A 14593-nucleotide genomic window follows, 5' to 3' on the forward strand; every position below is an offset into this window, starting at 1 on the left:
TCTTCTCTTGATAGCGAATTCACAAGATAAACAATCTATCCCCAAATCTCAGCTCATCAGGTTCAGTAGTTAACCTCTGTCTTAATGAGACCAAACTGAACACAGTGTTCCAGGTGCAGTCTGAGAGTACAACAGTTACCAAGTTTTGAACCATAGCTTTCAGTTTAAAAGTTCTTTGTCATTGATTTTCTTTACCAGATGGCACCTGTCAACCAGTTTTGGTGTTTTAGCAGCTGGCTCACAAGACCGATGTGATTCCTTAGAGTTGTTTAACCATGGTATTGTCAAGAAGTTTAGAACTTGGTGACAAATTTAAAAAAGATTTGAAATATTTTTAACATAAGTTATTGCATGAATTTACTTGGTATCAACAGGTCACGGAAACCAGCAAGCTACTGTACAAATTCTGCTTGGAGCAGACATTTGTTGATAAATTTTGTGTATTCTAGTACATGCCAGATGTAAGGGAGTTCCATGAAAAAAAAGATTGCATGTGCACAGTCTCAACTGAGTTTCAATCTTTCTAATTCAACAATTGGATTTATCCACACAGTAAAGAATTCGCTATTATTGGCTTTGTATAAAACATGACCCATTGCGAAGGTTTTAATAGCTACAATCAAAGGTTTCTCAGTTGCCAATTCCTTACTGGCTCTTTAAACTTCATTCATTGGTCTTATTTCATTGAGAGGACTGTAGGCCCATGTGACTTCCACTGGTCATTTTCAAGCACAGACCTATAGGCTCGTATATAACTTTTTAAAAACATTCTGCAAGGGATAGTCAATGTACCAAGTGGACATAATTCCTCAGAAGTGCAAATACAGATAGGTGAAATCAGATTCAAAAGACAATAAAATTTTATGGTTTTATGAATAGAGACACGGAACATAAGAGTAAAAAAGTAATGATAAATTCATATTTAACATTAGTTAGATCATTATCAGAGGTCTATGTGCAGTTTTGGGTACCCTGTTGGAGAAAGGATATTAAAGCCTTAAAGAATGCACAACGTGGACTTACCAAGATTATTGTAAATTATAGTTAGGAGGAGAGATTTGAAATAGTGCAACTATATCCATTGAAGTAAGGAAGGCTAAGAGAAGATTTAATTGGGGATTATAAAGTTATCCTGGTTGGGGAGTCAGCAATGAGCAGTCATCAATGTAAAATTATGGCTAGTGATTTAGAACAAAGGTTACGAGAAATTTCTTTTGACACAGTGTTGATGGAACATGGAATGCTTTGTGACTAAGGGCTTTTGAGGCAGGGACAATTGCATTTTTAAGGGAAAAATTGATATTAAACTTAACTTAAATACGAATTAGGAGCAGGAGTAGGCCACTTGGCCCCTCAAGCCTGCTCTGACATTCAATAAAATCATGGCTGATCTGATTGTAACCTTAACCCCACATTCCTGCCTATCCGCGATAACCTTTCAGCCCCTTGTTAATCAAGAATCTTATCTAGCTCTGCCTTAAAAATATTCAAAGACTTTGCTTCTACTCCCTTTTGAGGAAAAGAATTTTAAAGATTCACAACCCCCTAAGAGGAAAAAAAACTCTCCTCATCTCTGTTTTAAATGAATGACCCCTTATTTTTAAACAGTGACCCCTAGTTCTAGATTCTCTCACCAGAGGAAACATCCTCTCCACATCCACCCTGTCAAGACCCCTCAGGATCTTAAAGGTTTCAATTAAGTCACCTCTTACTCTTCTAAACTCTAGTGGATACAAACCTCACCTGTCCAACCTTTCCTCATAAGACAACCTGCCCATTTCTGGTATTAGTCTAGTAAACCTTCTCTGGACTGCTTCTAACACATTTACATCTCTCCTTAAATAAGGAGACTAGACTGTATACAATGCTTTAGTTGTGGTCTCACCAGTGCCCTGTACAACTGAAGCATAACCTCCCTGCTTTTGTAATCAATTCCCCTCACAATAAACAATATAATTCTATTAGGTTTCCTAATTACTTGCTGTACCTGCATACAGCCTTTTGTGATTCATGCACGAGGACACCCAGATCTCTCTGAATTTCAGAACTCTGCAATCTCTCACCATTTAGATAATAAGCTTTTTTATTCTTTTTGCCAAAATGGACAATTTCACATTTGCCCACATTATACTCCATTTGCCAGATCTTTTTCCACTCACTTATCCTATCTATGTCCCTATGTAGCTTCCTTGTGTCCTCTTCACAACTTACTTTCCTACCTAACTTTGAGTCATCAGCAAACTTAGCATACCTTTGTCTATCCAGTACTTTCTTGGTCTTCTTCGGCTCCTTATTTATTCTCTGTACCTCTGTGTGCAGGGCTATGAAAGATATTCTACCTGTTTCCATTTTTCAAGTATGCCCAACCCATTGAAGCCACCTTTTGGATCTTCTGGATCTTCTGTTAAAGCATTGTTTCTGGTTCAAGGCATCTTATTTACATCTTGATTCTTCACATACTAGCTACCCCCTCTATTCCTTCTAATTAACATATCTCTGCCTTACTCATGTCAGCTGCTCTGAAGCCATGTGAATTATGGAGGATGAAGGAATAGAGATTTATATATCTAAGTTTGTAGATGACACTAAGTGAAGAGGCACAGTAAGTTGTGTGGATGACAGTAGAAAGTTACAAAGCTTAACTAAATGAGTCACAAAGACTAAGATAGATGAGTTCACTGTGGAGGAAGTATGAGATTATCCACTTGAGGATCTGAAAAAGACAAGTGGAATATTTTCTTAATGGTGAGAACTTTGGAGCATCAAAGGTACAAAAAGGAATTGAAAAGACTAATGATATATTAGAGGTCTTGTAGCATCCCTGCCTCTGAGTCAGGAGCTCTGGGTTCAAGCCCCACTTGAGGACTTGATGGCCAAGGAAGGTCTGTTCATAATGCAGCCAAACAGACTCAGTGTCAACCTGCAAATCCTTCCAACATATACCACTGGCAGGTGGTAAGGGAAGGTGAGATTCCTGGTCAGCCATGTGGTGGAAAGAAAGTTGGAGCCTCTACCATAACTATTCATAGCTCTGACTACAACATGCATATAAAAGTGTATGTTGCCACAGTAACTCAGGCTCCTTGGGGGCCTAGTTGGCTGAATTGGCTGGGTGGCTGGTGTGGATCAGATTGATGCCAACAAATTCCTGTTCTGGCTGGGGTGAACTCGGGACCTGCTTCTTTTCCCTACCCATGGTGGAAATTGCAGCGCTGTGGGTTGAACCTGCCTTTGAGCAGAGAACTGAGAAAGAAGAATGATATGTTAGACTTTACCTTCAGGGGGTTGGATTCAAAAATGAAATGCTGTTCAGAATCTTGGCCAGGAACTACCTGGAGAAATCTGTTCAGATTTGGACACTAAACCTCAGGAAAGGTATACTTAGAAGGGACACACCACTGATTCACCAGAATGATACCAGAGTTTAAAGTATTAGGACTAGGTTTGTACTTGGTCAATATTGATGTGTGATCCAATTGAGGTATATAAAGTAATAAAGGCATTCAATAGGATAGATCCAGACATCATATCTCTTCTGGTAGGGGAACCCAGAAACAAGAAGTGATCATATTAAAATTAGAGCCATACCATTTAAATCAGGAGGCACATTTTCACATAAAGGGTAGTGAAAATTTGGAACTCACACCCCAAAAAGCTATGGATTTTGGGTCTATTTAAATTTTCAAGTCTTTAATCAGCAGATTTTTCTGGGATAAGGGTACCAAAGGGTATGGAGCAAAGACGGGTGAGTGGAATTGAGGTACAGATCAGCCAGGATCTATTGAATGGCAGAACAGATTCAAGAGACCCAATGAGCTACTCCTGTTCCTGTGTAAAACACTTAGTGAAATTCCATTAGTAAATGGGACTTGGGGGCACTTCATTTGGAATCATTGTAAGAAAACTGATAGGAGGTTTGGAAGGGTTGGCAAGATGAACCAATAGCCTCATCATATTCATGTATCACTATGTTATCATCAAAGCAATGATGAACTGTTGTTGCAGTACATTAGCTAATTAGTGTTTTCCTGCTTGTGAATGTGGTGCTGCGTATTTAGTTTTTATTTTACTGAAAAATTGCTTCCATTTAACTGTGTACAGGATGGTGGTACCTTATATCACTTTCAAAAACTCACAAGCCCAAATTTTCAAGGAGTGCAATTCAGCAAAGGAACCTCTGAATTCATTGTTTGAACACACTCTAATATAAGCTATAGGCGAATAAGTGATGTACTAATTAGTACTGTGTGAATATAGCTATATTGTGCCACAGTAGACTGGGGTAAAGAATGACCTGCTAATGAAATGGCAGCACAGGAATGGCGTGTTTTAAATCTGCATGCCCCTACAATAATTTGTAGTTGGTCATTAATAAAGAGGTAAGCAGACACTTTCCTGTTGTTAGTTTGAAGGATGAATTTCGTCCCTGGTAATCTATAATTGAAGTTGTTATAATTGGCATTCTGTCACCGAGTATCTGCAAATCTAAATAAGATCCAACAGATTAGTGTTTTTTGCTACTCCACCGAGACAAGTAATTTCATTCTGGGTGCTTTGTGTTTCTGGCCTGTTGAGGAACCGTGACAGGTTTAATAGGTTGAGGGTTGGAACTGTCCCTCAAGCTGATTTAGAGGGAGGTGGCCTGGTTAGTGGTGTGTGTGAGAAGCACTTTACCCTAAATATTGAAGTATTCACAGAAAGAGTAATCAATACATGAAATGAACTTTCTTGCAGGATAGTGGAGCATAAGCTATGTAGTTATTTAAAGGGCAATTGGACGCTATGCTGTGGGCAGTGTAGCCACATGGCCCTTTACATCCATATTTATCTTGTGATTGTGTGGAAGGTTACACTATTTCCAATTCGTAACATGATCGGTGTTTAATTGACATTAATTAATTTCTTTTTCTTTACAGCTATTGTAGTCAGATTTCTGACCAAGAGGTTCATCTGGGAATATGACCCCACACTGGGTGAGTAACACCTATATTATACCAATGTTCTGTTCATACCAACAGATAATCACTTGGTTAAGCTGATTCAAGCGGCTGCAGGCAAGATATATCCTGAAATGTTTCACATAGATGTGCTGTTTCACACAGGAGAGAGTGACCCTGATATTTGTGGGTGACTAGGGATTGTAGCAACCAGGAAACTTGAAAATGCTGGTTACCTGGATGCTCTGCCAAACTTTCATGGCAGGAGCTCATTCGAAATTTTATTCTCCATTCCCCAGTCACAGCCAGTCACTTGGATAAGTAATGATGGGACTAGAAGGCCTTGGAAGGGGAGCTGTGAGGAGGGTGCGAGGGAGCCATTGTGGTTTGTTCGGGTGATGGGGAGATCGGAGCATAGATCGCGGGGAGATAAAAGTGTGGGTCATGGGAATACTGGAGTGCTAGTCGGGGAAAGTTAGGTTGGAGGGGTGTGGGGACGCTGTGGGAAGGTACTCTTGCTCGTTTGAACTCGCAGGCTGTGCTGGAAAGATGTAAATCTGCTGGATCTGGCCTTTCTCGCCACCCATTGGCTACTGGATTTCCCAAGCTCTGGGAACCCCTGGTCTGAATTCACTAAATCTGAAAGGCTGTTAAAATTTGAGACGTGCAGGCCATGAACTAATTTAAGTAATGGACTAGAATTTTATGTCCCGGGGTGGGCGCATGCCTGACTTGAATGGGCATAAGATCACGCGAAATGACATCCCGACGTCATTGCGCACCCGCGCGGTATTTCGCTTACTGGGCCCATGCAGCAGTCGGAAGAGCGCCCGCCGACAATCAAGTGGGCTATTAATCTCAGTAATGGCCCAATTGTAAGTGATGTTTTTCATGGTCCGTCCAAACTTATGGCTATTGGATGGGCCAACCGGCCAGGCGGCCTTTACATTTTTGATGAAACCTCATCCTAGGATGGGATGAAATCTCCGTTAGGATGTAAAATAAAAAGAAATATCTGGGGACTCTTTTCTTATGAGGTATGCTTTCAGGTGCTTGATTGTGCTGCATGGACATTTTTTGCAGCTTTTTGGTGCTTTCTTTTAGTATTTGGAGGTCTGCCGCTCCCTGGGCCAGCTGTCTGCCTTCAGGGAGCCCAGTGGAAGTGCTCACCAGCACCTGCGGTGACGTCATTGCCCGCCCTCTTCCCACCCCCACCAGTTGCGCTGAACCTTTCTCAGGGCGTGAAGTCAAGGTCAGGGGATGATCGCGGTAGGGGGCCCATTTCCAGTCCCCTCCCAAGCCTGTTGATCACATGCGCCTGTCGAGCACAAAACTCAAGCCATGGGCTTGCCTCTTGAGAGCAGGCTAGTCACCCCGCCCCAAGCTCACCTCCATTAAAACTGGTTTGGGCGCTTCTGAGGCAGTTGGGGGTTGAGTTTCAGATTTGTGAAATTATAATCTCTTGCCCCCACCCACCGCTTGCAGAATTCAATGCCCCCTTGATGGTGAGTTTGGAGGTGGTGGGGGGTGGGGGGGGGGGGGGGGGGGGGGGCGTATTTATTCGAGCAGGAGGGTAGCAGCTGGGGACCCAGGTGACTTCATCTCTTTGCCCGATTAAGACCAAGGCGGGAAGTCTTGTGGATAGCCATCCTGCTCAGATACAAATTGAGGCCCTTAACTGGGTAATTAATGGCCACCTAAGGGCCTCATTCTACCATCACTGATATTCAACTAGTAGTGAGCCTGGCACTTGCCATGTGGGAAGCCTAAAAATCAAACCATGTAAGGTTTGCTTGTGGGCTTCCAGGGTGGGGCGAGGATTCCCTTGTTCAAACTCAGTGCCTGATCGAGGGACCTGGAGTTGGGAAGGGGGAGGTCCATTGAAAGCCACCACTCTGCGCTTTCTTCCCACCCCCTCCTCCCCTTAGCCAGAGACTGCCTCTCCTCGATCCCCAATCCTCCCTTACTCACCTGTGGCCTGGGTCCCTCGTTGACCCTAGGCCTTTGATGGATGCGTTTCCATCAGCAGCCAGTGACAGACAATGGAGAGCTGCCAGCCTCTGATTGGCCGGCAGCTCTCGGGGGTAGAAATTTTGCCCCAGGCGTCCTAAATCCCGGGGAAGGCCCGTGCAGGCCAGATAAGTGCCTGATGGGCACTAATTCTGGTGGGTCTTCCCCAACAGAGGCGATGAACCACCAGTTCTCCAGCCGGCAACTGAGACCCCTGTCATCAACGATAAGTTCTGCTTGATGTGGGACTGAAGTTACCCCCATTGTCATTGTTAGGTGAGTCATGCTGGCAGCCTTGAAAATATCTGACTTGATCCATTCTCCTTTCATCTTTGAAATTTGGATTCATTGCCTTACAAAACAGATAGAATGCAATCAAATCTCTCCCCTCAGGTCATGAAGATTCTATATAGATTTATTTGGGCAGTGTTAACCCATTTGCTAAGATGGTGCAAGATAGAACTCCTTATCCTTTGTTGCTGGTTGTGAGCAGTGTTTTTTTCATTACAAGGTTCCTGTTTTTTCATTATAAGGTTTACAAGAGTCATTGGTTTGCGAAGTTAAATGTCACACAACACAGTGCTATCCTGATTTTGAAGTGTGAGCAGGTTTTCTGCTCAGCATTTGAGATGTTTAATCCATACACACCCCACTGCAGGAAAGGAGAACAAAGAACAGACAAACCTAAGGGAGAAAATATATGGCCAGGGCATAAACCGAACAGGCGTGTAAAGATGAAGTGAGAGGAATTGTTATTAAAAATGAATTAACCTGCCAATACAATAATGCACACATCGTTCATAATAAAACAGGGGAAATGGAGGCAATAACATAATGTGAGGAACTAAATATAATAGGGGTTACTGAGACATAGCTACAAGGAAAAAAATGAGGATTAGGAATTAAACATTGCAGGGTATAACATGTTTAGTAAGTACAGAGAAGGAAAAAGTGGAGGTGGAGTAGCTGTACTTAATAAAGGTAACATAATGGCAGTAGAAAAATGTGTCACAGCCATCAGTAAGACAGAAATAGAATCCATGTGGGTAATGATAAAAGATAATAAAGGATCAATCATAATAATAGGGGTGGTCTATAGGAAGGTGAAGGAAGAAATATCCAAACAAATTAGGAAAATGAATAAAAATCATAAAATAATAGTCACATGGACCTTCAATTACAACAAAGTTGATCGGCCAGAAGAAGTCGGTATGGGGATAAGGGAATGGAGTTCTGATGATCTGCAGAGGACTACTTTCTAACCCAGTATGTAAGAAGTCTGACAACGGAAAATTACTAATGGAGAGTGAGCCAGGGTAGATGAGAGAAGTAAAAGTGGGGAATATTTAGGTAATAGTGACCATAACATAATACCCATTAAAATAATAGTTGAGAAGGACATGAGCATGATGAAGACCAGATTAGAGAAAATATGGTCCTGAGGGTTTGAGATTGGAACTTGTAATAATAAAATGGATGGAGATTTTGGCAATAATTATGTATAACAGCAATGGAAAACTTTTGAAAATATGTTCAACAGAATTTAGGAAAAATATTTTCCACTTAAAAAAATTAAACAGTAATGAGATACCATGGCTATATAAAAACATAGGGGAATAACTGAAGGTAAGGACATGGATACATTCTAAGTCACAAGAACAGCAGGTTAGAGCATGAGAAGGGAGAATATGAAGAAACTAGGAGAGAAGTCAAGAAAAACAATCAGGAAAGCAGTAAGGAACTATGAAATTAAATTATTAGGGAACATAAAACAACATAGTAAAATATTCTGCAGGCACATAAATAATAAAACAATAGTGTGGATGGCAATTAGGGCCACTAAGGGATGGTAGGATAAAATCACAAACAGTGAAATGGCAGAAATATTGAAAAATGACTTTGCTTCATTATTTACTGGGAGACAGATCAAGTGCACATGATTTCAGAAGATGGGATGCGAAATGACAAAATTGCATGTAAAATAAAATTTAAAAAATTAAGTAAACTTGTCAAACTCAAAGAGAACACAAAATCAGAAGAATACAAGAGTTAAGAGCAGGAGTAAGCCATTCAGCCCCTCGAACCTGCTCCACCATTCGATAAGATCACCATTCTGATCTGATTGTGGCTTCAACTCCACTTTCTTGCCTGCTCCATAACCCTTGAAGCCATGCAGATCAAAGAGGGTAAAACCCCTAGTCCAGAGACAGTCCATTTGCACATCTTCAAATAATCTAGAAAAGAGATAGCAGAGGCGTTACCACACACATTTTAGTCATTTGTTAGAAAAAGGTGTAGTTTCAGAGGATCGGTGAATAGCTAACACAATACCTATATCTAAGAATAAGGGGGTCGGTTAGCTCACTTGGCTAGATGGCTAGAGTATGATGTAGGATGACACCAACAGCTGGAGTTCAATCCCCATACTGGTTGTGGTAGTTCATGGAAGCCTTGCCTACACACCTTGTTGAGCCAAAATGTCTCTCTCTCTGATGGAGACAGATGGCAATGGCCCTTTGGGACTATGGCTGGATGAATAGTGAATGAATATCTAAGAAGGGAGACAGAACTCGTCCAGGGAGCAACAGGCCAGCCAACTTATCATCAGTGGGAGGAAAAATAGTGAAATCCCTGCTAAAATAGAAAAACAGCTAGAAACTTAATAATGAGTAGTAGGCATGGATTTCAAAGGGAAAGTCTTGCTTGATCAATCTCATTGAATTCTTTGAAGCAGAGTAGTCAAAGCTAATGCATTAGATGCAACTTATCTAGGTTTCAGTAAGGTGCCACATATAGAATAATGAATTATGTGAAAGCATGTGGTATCAGAGAACAGGTAGCTAATTGGGTACAGAACAGAAAGCAGAGAGTAGAGCTACAGGGCAGCTATTCAGTGGCAAAAGGTAGGAAGTGGGATTCCACAAGGATCGGTGCTAGAACAACTGTTTTATATTAATGATTTAGACTTTAGAATCAAAATCAACATTTCTAAATTTTCAAATATAACCAAATTGGTGGTGAGGCGTGGGGAGTCAATCTTAAGTATAACTGCAACAAATTGCAAGAAGGCAAAAGATAAACCAGCAGAATGGGCATATAATTGGCAAATGAATTTAACACAGACAAGTGTGAGGTATTACAGTTTGGTAAGAAAAATAAGGAGGTCAATATTACTTGGATGATATGAATCTAAATGGGATAGAGGAACAGAGGAACCTTGGAATACATACACACAAATCACTAAAAGTAGCGGTGCAAGTCAATGAGGCCAAACAAAAACAACAAGCACTCGAGTTTATTTCTAGAGAGTTAGAATTGATAAGTAAAAAAAGTTATGCTGAACTTGTGTCAGACCTTGGTTAAACCACACTTAGAGTACTGTGTGCTGTTCAGCTTGCCATATTATAAGAAGGATATGGAGGTACTGGAGAGGATGCAAAGGATTTACAAGGACAGTACTAGAATTGCAATGAGGAACTTGCTATACCACACGGATTGGTTGAAGTAAATGCTATTGATGCGTTTAGGGGGAGCTAAATAAGTATGTGAGTGAGAGGGAACAGAGTCAGATAAGGAAGAACAAGAGGAGACTCAAGAGGCATAGTCTAGTTAAGCCTAATGGTGTGTTTCAATGTAATTCTATGCAATATAGTGCCTTATCAGCCTCATTACAGTCTTGGTCCAAACATGTACAAAAGAGCTGAATTCAAGAAGTGAGGTCAGGCAGCACTTGACTGACTGTGGCTTCAAGGGACCATAGCAAAGCTAGAGCCAAAGGGAATCAGGGGAAAACTTTCTGCTGGTTGGAGTCATAACTAGCACAAAGGAAGATGGTTGTGGTTGTTGGCGGTCAATCATCTCAGCTCCAGGGCATCACTTCAGGAGTTCCTCAGGGTAGTATCCTAGGCTCAACCATATTCAACTGCTTCATCAATGACCTTCCTTGCATCATAAGGTCAGAAGTGCGGATGTTCCCTGATGATCGCACAATGTTCAGCACCATTCACAACTCCTCAGATACTGAAGCAGTCTGTTCCATTTGAACAGGAAATATTAATTTTGTACAGTGGTCACTTCATGGTATTTTGGAGTCAGATGATTCAATTTAGTGCCTGTGCTAATTCCCTGGTGATACAGGTTCAATTCCCACCACAGCAGCTGGTGCAAGTTAAATTCAAATAATTCATTTTTAAAAACCTGGAATAAAACTTAGTCTCAGTAATGATGTCATGAAAATATCATTGCTGTAAAATCCATTTGGTTCACTGATGTCCTTTAGGAAGGAAATCTGCCACCAATACCTGGTCTGGCCTACATGAGACTCCATACTACAGCAATGTGGTTGACTCTTAATTGCCCTCTGAAATGGACTAGCAAGCCCGTCAGTAGTACAAAACTGCTACTGTAGTGTACCTGTACCAGATGGATTTCAGCAATTCAAGAAGTTGGTTCACTACCACCTTCTCAAGGGCAAATAAGGATGGGCAACAAATGTTGGCCTTGCTAGTGGCGCATATATCCCATGGAAGACTAAATAAAAAATAAACAGATTCCCAGGCAGAAGAGGGAGGAGACTTTCAGTCCATTAAATCCCCTTGGGAGAGACAAATGGAAAATGTTTGAACCAATATTGGTTTAATTGTAATTTATTCACACTGAAAGTATCGTCAGTATCTGTCAATGGGGATCATTTTAATGATTTGTATGATACGTGAAACTGAGAGGAAGAACTTTATTAAATCTGTTTATGCTTTGGTTTGTCTTGCTGATACATAAATTACTTTCTGGCAGGTTATTGGTTTTTTATGCATATGGACATATGTTATGTAGTGGTGTTATTAAAGTTTATAGGAATGAGAGGAGGTTGAATCTGGACTCAATTATAATAAATTATATACTCTAAAATCTGAAGTAAGTGTAAACTCATTTAAAGGAGCTATCTTGATTAATTTTATAGGTCTGAATTTCTCTTTCCAACACACACAAACTTATTATTTGTTGTTTAGTTAACCAGTAAACAAAAGAAAGACTTGCATTTAGCATTTTTTATAACCTCCGGGTCTTCACAGATTTTTTATTATTCTTTCATGGGATGTGACTGGCCAGGCCAGCATTTATTGCACATCCCTAATTCCTGTTGAGAAGGTGATGGTGAGCTGTTTTCTTGAACCACTGCAGTCTGTGCAATGTAAATACACCCACAGTGCTGTTAAGGAAGGAATTCCATGGGCTGAATTTTTTGTTTGGTGTGGGGTTGGGAGGGTGGGGGAGAGCGGGAGCGGGCACAGGCGAGTGCAGACCTAATCGCCACCCGCGATCGGGTCTGCGCCGCCATTTTGCGCAGGCGGCCCAATTAAGGCCCACCCAGCGTAATATGCAACGTCTGAGGATAGCGGGAGTAGGCAGGCAGTGGTGGGAGTGCATTGTCCACCGGGTCCCATGGAGACCTGTTTATTTGAAGCGTTGGCAGCCTTTGCAAGGCTGCTCACAATGGCAAGTGGAAGAGCTCACCAGAGGGCTCATGGTGAGCAGGCCAGGCTAGAGGGTAGGGCAGCAGGACAGGCAGGCCGGAGGGTGGGGCGGGGGCCGGCGTGCCCCTCGTAGCTTGAATGACTGCCTTGCTGCCTTCCTTGAGGAGGTGGCAGCACGGCGGGAGGTGCTGGTTCTCCAGGATGGGAGGAGGAGGCCCCCCAACATGATGAAACGTGCCTGGGAGGCGGTGGTGGAGGCTGTGAGCTCCCGCGACGTGGTGGCCTGGATCCAGTGTCGCAAGTGCTTCAATGAATTGTTGCGCTCTGGCAGGGTGAGTACCATGTTAGCATTGGTCATGTAACCCAGCAGGTCGCTTACCCCCCTGCATCCCAAAGTCTGAGTGTAGTGACTGCGTTGGATCATTGATGGCATTTGTCCTTTGCTGAGTGGGCCAGCAGATATTGCCCATGCTGAGGTCACCCTGAGAGGGTGATGAAGAGATGTGTTTTGCCCCTGCAGCAAGTATTACACTGAGTCCCACATTACTGTGGGACTGGAGAAGCTACACCTAAGCGCTGTGTTTGAACTCCAGAACATGTCAATGTCAGGGTGATGACATGCTGGGAGGGGAGCTTCAAGGTGGCGTCGCAATGAACCAACTGCTGACTTCTGCGCTCCACATGCTTACACCTCCTTGCTATGGAAGGATACATTGTGTGTTGCCTAATGTGATGTAGGCAGCATGTGGCCAAGGTGGGGTTTGGGGAGTGTGTGGAGCAGGCCTAGCATCTTTGTATGAGTGTTCAGCAGCGGTGGGATGAGGAGGACTGGAGCCCTGATATGTCCCACTCTGGTTGGGGTGGGCCGTGTGTGAAGAGAGTCCATGTGCAATTTTCACTAATCAATTCTCTAATTTTCAGGAGAAGAATACTCATAATGCGGCAGAGCGTGTGAGGACTAGTGGTGGCCGGGTACAGATCGCCATCTTTAGCCGCTGCGAGCAAGAGGCCCTGGATCTGGAGAGGCGCCATGCGCCAAGGTCTACAGGTGTCCGTGAGGCTGGGGTGCCACGGCCAGGTACTTATGCCCAACAGTGAGGTCAGCCATAGCACTGCTGAATGTTAATTGATTTAATTTTGCAAAATGGCTTTACCATTGGTTAAGGAAGGATGAGTGCATAATAATCCAGGGGACAGGGATGCACTTTGTCATTGTCTCCACGTTAACTGATGCACTGTTCTTGTTTTTCCATTCAGCATCAGCAGAGCAGGACTGGGAGGAGGAGCAGCTGAGGCCCCCTTTCACACCTGAGGGGCCTGAAGTCTCACCAACATCACACCTTCTCTGTCAGGCAGGCACCAACGCAGATATTAGCACCTCAGTGAGAATTCGAACATTGGCTAGTGTCTCGGGGTACGGTGAGCACACTTCACAGTCGCTGGAGGAGCTGGCAGAGACAGAGATGCCCATGGTGCCAGCAGCAAGGGGACTGCAGGGTGCCAGGCACATGCTCAGTCGGTGCCTGATGATGTGCCTCTGGAGTCGTCTGCGATGCAGCAGATGCAGGAAATGGGGCTGGGTGTGCGGGAGCATCTGGTGAAGTTACATAAGGCTATGCTTGGCTTGGTCTCCTTGGTGGATGAGTCTACGCAGACAATTGCCGAAGCAATGAGCCACATGTCCGAGCGCCATGCGTCCTACATGGAGAGAGCGGTGACGCTCGTGGAGAGCCTCCTCCAGGAGACCCATCAGGGCTTTCCGAGGATGCGCTCGGACCAGCAAGCCCTCACATCGGCATTAGCCTCAGCTGGTCAGTGCCAGTATGGGAAATGGTTTGAGCATCAACTTTCCCAGCTCGGTGCCCATCCATCCACGGTGAGCAGGGAGGTCTGAAGCAACCTCATGTTGGCGCAGCATCTACCTGGTGTCTCTGTGTGCTCCTCTCAGGGTGATCCAGATGAGGGCGGCAGCTCCTCCATCCATCTCCCAGTGACTGTAGCATCCTGTGAGGCTGTGATGACTGGGGAGATGCCAGCTGTTGGAGCTGGCAGATCCCTCCCAGGCGGGGCCAGCATTGGCATCATGGGCCAGAGGATGACTGCCAAGGTCATCGAGGGCAACAGGACAGCAGAGTCAGCAGGCTGTCTCAGATGCCACTCTGAATGATGGGGCAG

General features: G+C 43.5%; 1 protein-coding gene across 3 annotated transcripts in view; it reads left to right on the plus strand.

Annotated features, from left to right (window-relative positions):
- Positions 1 to 14593, plus strand: part of rerg (RAS-like, estrogen-regulated, growth inhibitor) — a 195381-nt gene that overhangs the window by 156536 nt on the left and 24252 nt on the right. For all 3 annotated transcript variants that reach the window (XM_041202026.1, XM_041202027.1, XM_041202028.1), the window contains exon 3: positions 4917 to 4973. In XM_041202026.1, the coding sequence (XP_041057960.1) occupies positions 4917 to 4973 (57 nt within the window). The remainder of the gene's footprint in view (positions 1 to 4916; positions 4974 to 14593) is intronic.

Source organism: Carcharodon carcharias, chromosome 13 (assembly GCF_017639515.1).
Source record: "Carcharodon carcharias isolate sCarCar2 chromosome 13, sCarCar2.pri, whole genome shotgun sequence".
Lineage (NCBI taxonomy): Eukaryota > Metazoa > Chordata > Chondrichthyes > Lamniformes > Lamnidae > Carcharodon > Carcharodon carcharias.